The sequence below is a fragment of the Moschus berezovskii genome, chromosome 24 (genome assembly GCF_049115385.1).
Source record: "Moschus berezovskii isolate FMDL1 chromosome 24, NW_MosBer_1.0, whole genome shotgun sequence".
Classification (NCBI taxonomy): Eukaryota; Metazoa; Chordata; class Mammalia; order Artiodactyla; family Moschidae; genus Moschus; species Moschus berezovskii.
This window is the reverse complement of record NC_142483.1, coordinates 2,266,611-2,276,707: the sequence shown is the minus strand read 5'-3', so window position 1 is coordinate 2,276,707 and position 10,097 is coordinate 2,266,611. Positions and strand designations below refer to the sequence as shown.

The 10,097-nt window shown below is 53.9% G+C and overlaps 2 protein-coding genes across 2 annotated transcripts in view; one reads left to right on the top strand and one right to left on the bottom strand.

Moving 5' to 3' along the window:
- The first annotated feature begins 6,861 nt into the window (after nt 1-6,861).
- NUP210 (nucleoporin 210) overlaps nt 6,862-10,097 on the top strand; it is a 90,385-nt gene continuing 87,149 nt past the window's right edge. Inside the window, exon 1 of the mRNA XM_055413481.2 lies at nt 6,862-7,174. Within this exon, the coding sequence (XP_055269456.2) occupies nt 7,002-7,174 (173 nt within the window). The 5' untranslated portion in view covers nt 6,862-7,001. The remainder of the gene's footprint in view (nt 7,175-10,097) is intronic.
- Nucleotides 7,379-8,710, bottom strand: LOC148773968 (uncharacterized). Its single transcript, XM_088831779.1, has 2 exons — nt 8,145-8,710; nt 7,379-7,773 (listed from the first exon to the last, which is right to left on the bottom strand). The coding sequence occupies exons 1-2, from the start codon at nt 8,179-8,181 to the stop codon at nt 7,379-7,381; spliced, it is 432 nt and encodes a 143-aa protein (XP_088687905.1). The 5' UTR covers nt 8,182-8,710.

The following is a 10,097-nucleotide window of genomic DNA, read 5'->3' as shown; positions in this document are numbered from 1 at the left end:
CACTGGAAAAGACTCTGATGCTGGGAAAGGTTGGGGGCGGGAGGAGAAGGGGACGACCGCGAATGAGATGGCTGGATGGCATCACCGACTCTGTGGACATGAGTTTGAGTGACCTCCGGGAGTTGGTGATGGATAGGGAGGCCTGGCGTGCTGTGATACATGGGGTCGCGGAGAGTCGGACACGACTGAGTGACTGAACTGAACTGAAAGCTCATTGGGATGAGTAGGGAGTGGTGGGGACTGTGGCATACTGGGGAGGGTGAAAATCCTTCTTTCAAAAGATGTTGGCCACTCGTCTCTGGCAGGTCACTGCCCTGTGGAAAGATGAGTCCCGTGTTGCCAGTACTTCTGATTTTTTTTTTAAACTTCTGATGTTTGAAAGAAATTATAAAGCTAGATTTTATGTAAAATAAAACCTGATTGCTAAATATTGGGAAACAATTCGAAGGAAAGAAATCTGGGTAGTGTTTTCTGTCTGAGGAAGACGAACGTCCTCCTTGTGAAGAAAGCGATTGACTGCATAGTGTCCTAAGCCCTGTCCTAAGGCTACACGTCTTATGCATGGAATCTCTGTGCCTTGGAGACCATGAGGAACTCCATGTTACCAATGAAGGTGTAACCAATAACCTTCCCAGGGCCATGCAGCCAACAGGGAGCAGGGACGGCATGTGACCAGCATTTGCACAGGCCTCAGAGTAAGCCCGGAGGATGGGCTGGGGGCTGCCACAGGGTGAAGGTGCGTGGTCCAGAGAGCTGCTGAAGAGAGTAACGAGATGGACTGAAGTTTGTCTGGTTTCCGTACCACCGTGCACGGGCAATGTTAACGTCAGAGATAGAAGACACACACAGGATGAAACACACACACGCCTGGGGGCTTCTGTAGGTTTCAGTTCTGAAGAGTTACTGTGGCTGCCGTTAAGGGCTTTTAAAGTCATTTCTTTTGTTGTTGTGTTGGTGGTAAAGTTCATCATCTTAATGATTTTTTAAATAATTTTATTTATTTATGTGCTTTTGGGTGTGCTGGGTCTTCCTTGCTTCACGGGCTTGCCTCTGGTTGCCGTGAGTGGGGGCGACTCTTTAGCTGTGGTGTGCAGGCTTCTGATTGTGGTAGCTTCTCATTGCAGAGTTCAGGTTCTAGGGCATGCGGGCTTCAGTAGTTGTGGTTCTGACTCTAGAGCTCAATAGTGATGAACTGGCTTAGATGCCCCGCGGCATATGGGATTGCCTCAGATCAGGGATGGAACCTGTGTCTCCTGCGTTGGCAGGTGGAATCCTCACCACTGAGTCATCAGGGAAGCCCCCCAAACTGCAAATTTCTTTTTAATTGCATTCTCATTTAGTAAATGGACCCATACACCCTGATGTTATTTATTACTACAATGGGCAGATATGTATGTTTTTAAAAAATATATACTAATTAAAAAGAATAATCTATTACATTTCCCTTTGGCACTATAATATTTAATTTTTAATAAAACATAAAAATATTTTTAACTAAAAAATAAAAAAAATAATTTTGTCTTATAAAGGAGTGTTAGAAAAAAACGTTCTTCCCTAAGAGGTTGAAATAGCCAGGTCCAGACTGGAGGAGAGGGCCTGAGACATGGACGGAGGAGGTGATGCTGTGTGGGAAGCAGATCCACCTGGAGGGGCCTGAAGACCACGGAGGAGTTTAGACTCTTCTGCCAAAGGCATGTGGGGGGCTCTGGAGGGTGGGCCAGGCAGGTGTGTACTGAGGACTGTGTTGACCACTCTGGTACCAGCGTCCGCCGCCTGGTGATGGGCAGGGCCCATCTGGAAAGCCAGGGTTAGGGCATACTCTCCTCCAGTATTGTTCAAATTTATTTATTTGACTGTGCAGAATCTTCCACCTTTGTTGTGGCATGCAAGATCTCAGTTGTGGCATGTGGCATCTAGTTCCCTGACCAAGGATCGAACCCAGGGCCCCTATAATGGGAGCGCGGAGTCTTGGCCAGTCGCCCACCAGGGAAGTCCCTCTTCCTCCAGTTTTCGGTGGCCTGGTGAGGTTGAGACCCCCTGTGTGTCCCCCCAGGGCTGCTGGCGTCAGGCTTGGCGGTGGGACAGCACATGTGCCAGAGCTTCTGAGGGGCCTGGTGGTGTGGCGCTTCGGTCAGCTTTTCCTGCCTCTTCTGTCCCATGGGGAGGTCTTCAGCGAAGAAGAGAGTAGCGGGGTGATGATGAAGGCTTCGGTGGTTCAGGGACAGAGAACTGGCCCGCGCATTCCCTGATCCTGGCAGGGGATGGACGTGGCAAGCGTGAGAAAACCGTCCCTCGTGAAAACAAACGCACAAATCAAAGCTAGATCCCGTGAGCAGGCAGCATGTCTGAGCATTGGTAAAAAGCAGCAATTTCTGTAATTAAACGGTGCCATTCCCTTGAAGTTTTAGAAAGCATTTTGCCAGGGTTGAAGCTGTTCCATTGCTCCCAGCCTTTTTCTTATTTTTTATTTCCCTAAATGCTGAGGTTTCCAGCTCAGAAACAGTGCTGAAGGCCCACAGTGGGGACTCCCCGCCTTTTCCTCGATCCTCAGGGACCGTGAGCAGAAGCTAGCTGTGGCCTCATGCCGCAGGAGGATCACTGCTGCTGGGCGGGCCCGCAGATGGATGGCATGGGCGGGGCAGGCGTGAGTGAGGGCGCTCTAAAGAACTGTTATCGTGAGAGGAGCACAAACCATTCCTGGAGGCAGAGAGCCGGATGGGGAACCTGCAGATTAAAAGCTCATTTCAGCCCATGGCAACATATGAACCTTACTTGGATCCTGATTCTGAAAGTACAAATTGTGGGAAAAAAAAAAGGCTATGACAGTTGGAAGTTTGAACTCTGATTGGATATTTTATGACTGAGGAATTACTGATCGTTTTTTAGATGTGGTGATAGTTTTGTGGTTATCGTGAACATATAAAAGCGTCCTTATCTTTTAGTGATTCGCATTCTGAAATACAGATGAAATGGTAAGATGTCTCGGATATGTTTCAAATGATATGGGTGGGGGCTGGGGTTAGCTGCAGAAGGAGCAAGGCTGGTCACGGCCATGGTTGTGGGGGTGAATGGTCCCGCCGGGGGCTTCATTATGCTATTCTAGCAACTACTGTGAATGCTTGAGCTTCTCCACTGCACCATTTAAAAAATATATTTGTTGCAAAAAGGTGGGAGATAGAGTCTAATACGACGTGCCAGTAGAAGCAGGTTCCTTGCCTTTGAAATCCCCTCTCAACCCTCATTTGCTCCTGGAGAAGGGTCCTTGTTGGCCGGGGCTTGGTCCTCTGCCCAGGAACAGAGAGCTTGGGCCTTGGGCTCCGCAAACAGTGTCTCCTGGTAGAATCATGGCATCCTTTTGTTTCATTGTATTTACTTTATGGCTACTATTTGAGTAACTGATACTGTGTTCCTATTTACAGAACTGACAAAGTCTCCTTAAACGTGAAGGCTTTGATTTGAAGACAAATAGGAAATACCAGTACTAGTGGTCCTCAGGTCTGCAAATTTTTCCCCAGTGGTAGGAGACGACAGGCATGGCACATTCTGATAGAAGTCATTGTCTGATCTCATTTATCAGGTGGACAAACGTGGGGTCCCTTCCTTCCATGGGGCTCTCTGTGCCTGGGGCAGCATGGCCTGCTCAGGCCAGGCCCCCCGTCCCCCTGAAACTCAGATTAAGCACTTCATTCCCAGAGAAGGTACCCAGAGGCAGGGCGTGGACACAGGTCACACACAGTGGACAGGTGCTGCTTAGTCTGGGACCCGGACTCCGCCCCTGACCAGCTTCGTGGGCAGCTGGGCGGGGGTGGGGCGGGGGTGGACAGGGCGAAGGACAAGGAGAGTTAAGGGAAATGCTCTGTCCGTCATCCTGCTGCTTCTCTTGGTTGGATTCCTCAGGGGAAATTTCCTGTCTGCCTTAAAGTAAGCATACAGGTGGTCAACAAGCTGTGTCTACCCAGATTATTTTGTTTGGCCTGTTTGTACGTTTGCTTTTCCGTTCGCGTAATTAAACTTTTTTCTTTTTTGGTAATTATAGGTTCACATGCAACTTTTTTTTTTTTTTTTTTTTTTTTACTGTTTATTTACGTATCTGGCTGTGCTGGGTCTTAGTTCTGTCATGTGGGATCTAGTTCCCTGACCAGGGATGGAACCCGGCTCCCCCGCATTGGAAGCCTGGAGTATTAGCCACTGGACCACCAGGCAAGTCCTTCCCATGCAGTTTTAAGACACAGGCCGAGACATGTTTAAGACAGAGAGATCCTGTGCACCCTCTTCCCAGCCCCCCCTCAAATGGTAACTTCTTGCAAAACTACAGGACACACAGGGAACTCTTTCAATATCTTGTAATAATTTATAATGGAGAAAAACTTGAACAAAAATAAATGACTCATTCTGCTGTATACCTGAAACTAAGATGACACTGTATCGATAGATCAGCAGGTGTCACTTAGAAAAAAACCCATAGGACATATTGTAACCAGGATTTACCCCGCAATGCAGGAGACCCAGCTACAGTTCCTGGGTTGGGAAGATCCCCTGGAGATGGGATGGCAACCTACTCCAGTATTCTTGCCTTTAAGAATCCCATGGACAGAGGAGCCTGGCAGGCTACAATCCGTGGGGTCACAGAGTCAGACACAACTGAGCTACTAACACGCTCACTTTTTCACAGTCAAGACACGTTTCCATGCCCACAAAAATTTCATATTTTATAGCCACATCACCACCTACCCCTCCCCTGTCTGGCTCTCACCCTTGTCAAGCACTCACCTGTTCTCCAGTGCTGTGATTTTGCCACTTTTAAGAATGTTACATGAATGGAATTATGCCATATGTAACCTTCTGTGATTGGCTTTTTTCTACTCAGCATAATTTCCTTCCAATTCGAGTTACTGAGTGTATCCGTTGTGTTTTCCTTTGTTGCCAAGTAGCATTTCATGGTGTCGATTGACCCAGTCTGTTTAACCATCACCCATGGAAGGACTTCATGGTGTTTTTAGCATTGGGTTGTTCCGAATAAAGCTGCCTTGAACACTGTATGTACAGGCTTGTGTGAAAACTAAGCTTTCACTTTCCTGGGATAATGTCCAAGATAAATTACCTCCACTTACAGTCAAGATGTTTTATCTACAAATCAACATCACTGATTTCTCCTCAATAATCAGAAGACATGGAGAGGTGGGGTCACAGGGACTCATGCTTCTCCTGGGCTAGATGGGCTTAAGATCCCTGACGACCTGCCGAGTCCCTTGTATTTACTTACCTGCTGGGCAAGGCTCCTGGTTTGCCAATTTAAGTGGGCAGATTGGAACACGACGAGTTATATCATGAATTTCAAATGTATACACACATGTATTTGCTTATATATGCATAAAATCTGTCTGGAAGCATACCCAGGCAGAAAACACTGATTGCCTCTGGGCAGGGAACTGGGTGAGGGGGAGTAATGGGGAGTCACTCTTACTATGAGTTCTTTTCAGCCTTTTCAGCTTAAACCATCCGTTATTTACTAAAAAACGAATCAATAAAATATGCAAACAAGAACACTAAGAATTCCTCACAGATATCCACTCTGGGGCTGGTTTTTTTTTCATACAACTCTTATTTCTTTACACAAGAGAGCCCACTGGAATTTCCCCTCCCAGAGCCCTTGGCTCCACACAGGGAAGAGCCCGGCTCACAGAAATCTCTGGTCTGGGGCCTTTAGGCTTTGAGTGAAAGTGAAAGTGAAAGAGCTCAGTGGAGTCCGGCTCTTTGTGACCCCATGGACTGTAGCCCGCCAGGCTCCTCTGTCCATGGGATTCACCAGGCAAGAATACTGGAGCGGGTTTCTGTACCCTCCTCTGGGGGATCAAGGGGCCTCCCGGGTTACAATTCAGGGCACACTTCCTGGACCCTTCACACGGGGCCCCTGGGCACTTGCTCCGCCCTTTCCTGACCGCCCACTAGGCTGGGGCCTCCCCTCAGCGCAGCAGATGAACCTCTTCACTGGGAGTAGGGTGCGTGCTGAGCCCTCTCCTCCTCTAGGTCAGGACGAAGACAACTAGGAGCCCAGAGCACAACCTGTAGACTGACCTCAAGATCTAAGCCTCCTGAGCCCAGAGCTCACTGATGCCAAGCTTCCCTCTCTCGCTGCGGAGGGCAGGGGAGCGGTAGTGCTCTGGTGGTGCCGGCGCCCGAAATCTGCCCTTTGAATAACCTCCCCATGGTTTCCGGAAGAGAGCGGGTGCCGTGCAGAGAACAGGGCTTTGGGGTCTGAGAGCCTCGGCGCTGTCCTTCGTGGCTGAGCGGCCTTTAGGCCAACTCACCTTGTTTCTTCTCGGGGACTGGGGACCACAGTGCCTCCCTGGGGGAGGTAGAAGGGTCCAGGACTTCAGCAGGTGGCTTATACTTGCGGAACCGGGCGCCTCTTTTGGATGCCCAGGCCAGGATGCGCACGCATTCCGGATTTCCTGGGAGCCTGTTCCTTTGCGTGGTGATGGGGGTCTCCCCCCACCGAGCTCGAGGTCTCAGGAGCCTGGTCGACTTCTTTGTCGGACCCTGGCCAGGCTCACGGGCCAGAGGCGCTGCACGGGGCCCAGTGAACGGCTGCGGGGGGCAGAGAGGAGTCTGAAACCGGTGGTCCGAACGCGGAGGCCAGGAAACCGTGCAGGGCTTCCCACGTGGTCGAGGGGTGTCCCGCAGGCCGGCGCCGTCTCTTTTCTCCCTGCCCACGGTGACTCGGGCGCACGCCCCGTCCCACCCACCCGCCGCGGGGCCCGGGCGCGCCCCCAGCCCCTCGCTCCGCCCCGCAGGGCCCGGCTGGGGCTGGGAGCGCGGCCCCTCCAGTTCCCGCGCTCAGGCCCCGCCGCGGCCCAGGAAGCGGCCCGGCCGCGGCCTCGCCCCGCCCCGCTCCCTCCCGCGCTTATCACCTGCCGCCGGGCGCGCGGCCGGCACGGAGGGCGCCAGGGGAGCGCGCGGGCCGCCGGGCGCCGGGTCGCGGGAGGGGAAGCGCGGCGAGGATGGCGGCCGGGGGCCGGGGGCCGCGGCCGCTGCTGCTCCTGCTCTCGGGGCTGCTGGCGCTGGGCCCCGGCGCGCCGGCGGCCAAGCTCAACACGCCCAAGGTGCTGCTGCCCTTCACGCGGGCCACGCGCGTGAACTTCACGCTGGAGGCCTCGGAGGGCTGCTACCGCTGGTGAGGCGCGGGCCGGCCGGGCGCGGCAGGTGCGCGGGCGCGGGGAGACGGCCGCGGCGCGGGGCCGGGCGGCGGGGCCTGCGCGCGGCCTCGGGGCCGGGCCGGCGGCGGGCCGGGCAGCCGCGCTCCCCCCGCAGCCCGCGCGGCAGGTGCGCCGGCGCGCTCCCGGGCCCTGGGCTGGCGGCCGCCCGGCCACTGCCCCGGCTACGGGCCGCCCGGGAGCCGGCGGCGCGCGCGCGGGTGGCCGCCCCTGCGCATGGCGCCGCCCGGGCCTCGGCGCGCTCGGGCGGGAGGGGGCCCCGCGGTCGGCGGCTGGGGGCCTCCGAGGGCCTGTCGGCCCGGGGCTTCCGGAGGGCCCCTCTGCTCGGGGAGAGGGTCGCGCAGGAGAGCGCCCGCCCGGGATGCGCGTCCACGTGGTCGCAGTCCGTTCTCGTCCAGGATCCGGGAGGGGTAGTCGGCGCCCTGCAGAGCCCTGGGCTGGGGACCCGGGCAGCTCGCTGGAGTTTGGTGGCTCGTTCCTGGCGCCGGACTGGTGTGGGAACCTGGCTTGTGGGGAAGCCGGGAAGGCGTGCGTGGGAGTTGAGTCAGCAGTGCAGCGTCTTGGGAAGGAATGTAAGCCTTTGATGAGAGATCGTTCGGACAAACCCTTGGCTTTTAACACACGATACACCTACATTGGAGAAAGAAATGGCAACCCATTCCAGTATTCTTGCCTGGAGAATGCCATGGACAGAGGAGCCTGGTGGGCTACAGTCCACGGGGTCACAAAGAGTGACAGGACTGAGCGACTCACACTCACACCTACATTACAGATGAAAGACGCAAAGGAATGCTTCCTGATTCACCCCAGGTTGCCACAGAGCAGGGTTGGCCTGCATTCCTAGCTTGCTGGGGGCTCAGGAATTCTGCACCTTGTGGGGGCTGTGATCTGGGAACCCCAGGAGCTAACGAGACTAGGGGTCCGCCTCACCCCAAGGTGGCTGGGTGATGTGGTCCAGCTGCTCCATCCCTCGGATGGAGAAGAAGGCGGCCTGAGGTGGCCTCCACCCGCAGCAGGTTCATTTCTAGCAGGGCGCTGAGTGCTGGGTGTGGCCGAGGCCCTTCCACACCTCCCTGCTACCTTGCTGGAGATGAAAGGGAGGGGTGCCGCCCGCATGCCACACCCTGCTCCTTCCTTTGGTTGCTTGTTTCCGGGCTAGACAGTGTGACAGGTGTGATCGCGTTACAGAGTCCAGCATGTGTTGAGTCTGCGGGGCCAGTGGTCCCTGCACGTCGAGAGAGCGTTGCTGGGGCTCCGACTGCTTGCTCCTGAGTCAGTCAGTCGTTTCCGCCTCTCTGCAACCCCATGGACTGTAGTGCACCAGGCGCCTTTGTCCACGGCATTCTCCAGGCAACAGGGCTCAAGTGGGTTGCAAACCCTCCTCCAGGGGAACTTCCCAACCCAGGGCTTGAACCAGCATCTCTTGCATTGCAGGCGGATTCTTTACCCACTGAGCCCCGGTGCATGCGTTACTAGTACCTATTTGTTTTCTGAAGGTCGCCTCCTGAAATGACACTCCGGGTTAGCCAAATGCATTTTCGGGCTAGTGCCTTCTGCACCTGGGGGTCGTCTTTCTGGTTTGGTATCAGAGGCTGATCTTCGCTCTAACTTTTCTACACCCTTGTCCAGGGCCCTGACTGGTGTCGGGGGGATCAGCTGTCCGTCCAGACTTTGCCTGAGACTGTGCTCATTCCCTGGTTGAGGTTGTCTCTTCTCTTGATATGGGGGCGAGGAAAAGGAAGCTGACTAACAGCTGGCTCCACATGCGCCCCCTTGGGTGTCCTCGTGCGCCACTTCCTGAGATTCTAGAGCTGTGTTTTTTGTTTTTGAAGTAACAACTGTTCCCCCTCCCCCCCACCGCCAACTGCTTTTTTTTGGAACAAACTGATGGATTTTAATTTACCTATCTAGCTTCCTAGGAGGAAGGGGGGAAAAACAACAACAAAAATTCCTAATCTCTGATGCATCAGAGGAGTGCTAAGTACCTTATAACTGTTTTGAATCTGATCCATAGTTCTTTTTGCAAATGTGTGCCTGCTTAAGTGTCTCAGAGGTGTTTGGTGCTGTGATTTCTCCCTTAACGTCACAGGAAAATCTTCTGTTCTTCAAGCGCTGGAAATGTTTATTTTCAGTCCGCTCTTCCTAGTCCAGTCAGGTGTTGTTTTAGCTTTTGAAGAGTCTCTTCTGGAACTTTAAGAGTGGGTGTGCAGGCAAGCTTTCTATCCGCCTTCTTCTTTACCCAAGGAGGTCACTGTGAAATCTGTGAGGTGGAGAACAGAGAACGTGAAGATCCCCCTGGACCCTGGGGGAGTTTTTGCTCATCCTTTGAATTTTCAGCCCAGCTCCCAGTTTACTGGATCGTTGCATACCTGAGCTAGAGGCTTTAAGTTTACTTTTCCTGTTTCTTGATTTTATAGCATCAAATATTCAGGCAATTTTAAGGTGAGGAGAATTATAGAGATCATCCAGTCAAAACTGTTCACATGTCCATGTGAGCCTCGGGAGGAAGGTACTCTGGGGGACTCCATTCAGCAAGAGCCCACGGAAGGGGACAGGGGACAGGGAATAGTGCCTTCTGACCCACCCTCTTTGGGGATTTGCAGCCTCTGGCTCATGGGCCAGACCTGGCTGAACCCCTCCCGTCCCTCCAGTATCGCTGGTTTTGTGACAAGTTCCTGATTCCGTTTTGACATTTCATATCATTGCTTGGGTGCATGCTCAGCCGGAGAGTCGTGTCCAGCTGTTTATGGCCCCATGGACTGTAGCGTGCCAGGTCCTCTGCCTATGGGGTTTCCCAGGCAAGAGCACTGGAGTGGGCTGCTGGGCTGGTGACTGGGGCCTGGGTCTGCCCCCCACCACCCGGCCCACGAGTCCTGGTTCCCC

Excerpts from the sequence above, each read along its gene's own strand:
- LOC148773968 (XM_088831779.1), bottom strand. The coding sequence starts at position 8,181 with ATGGAGCAGCTGGACCACATCACCCAGCCACCTTGGG. Across the intron at positions 7,774-8,144 it reads CATCACCCAGCCACCTTGGG|ACGCTGCACTGCTGACTCAA; the intron begins GTGAGGCGGACC and ends TTCCTTCCCAAG.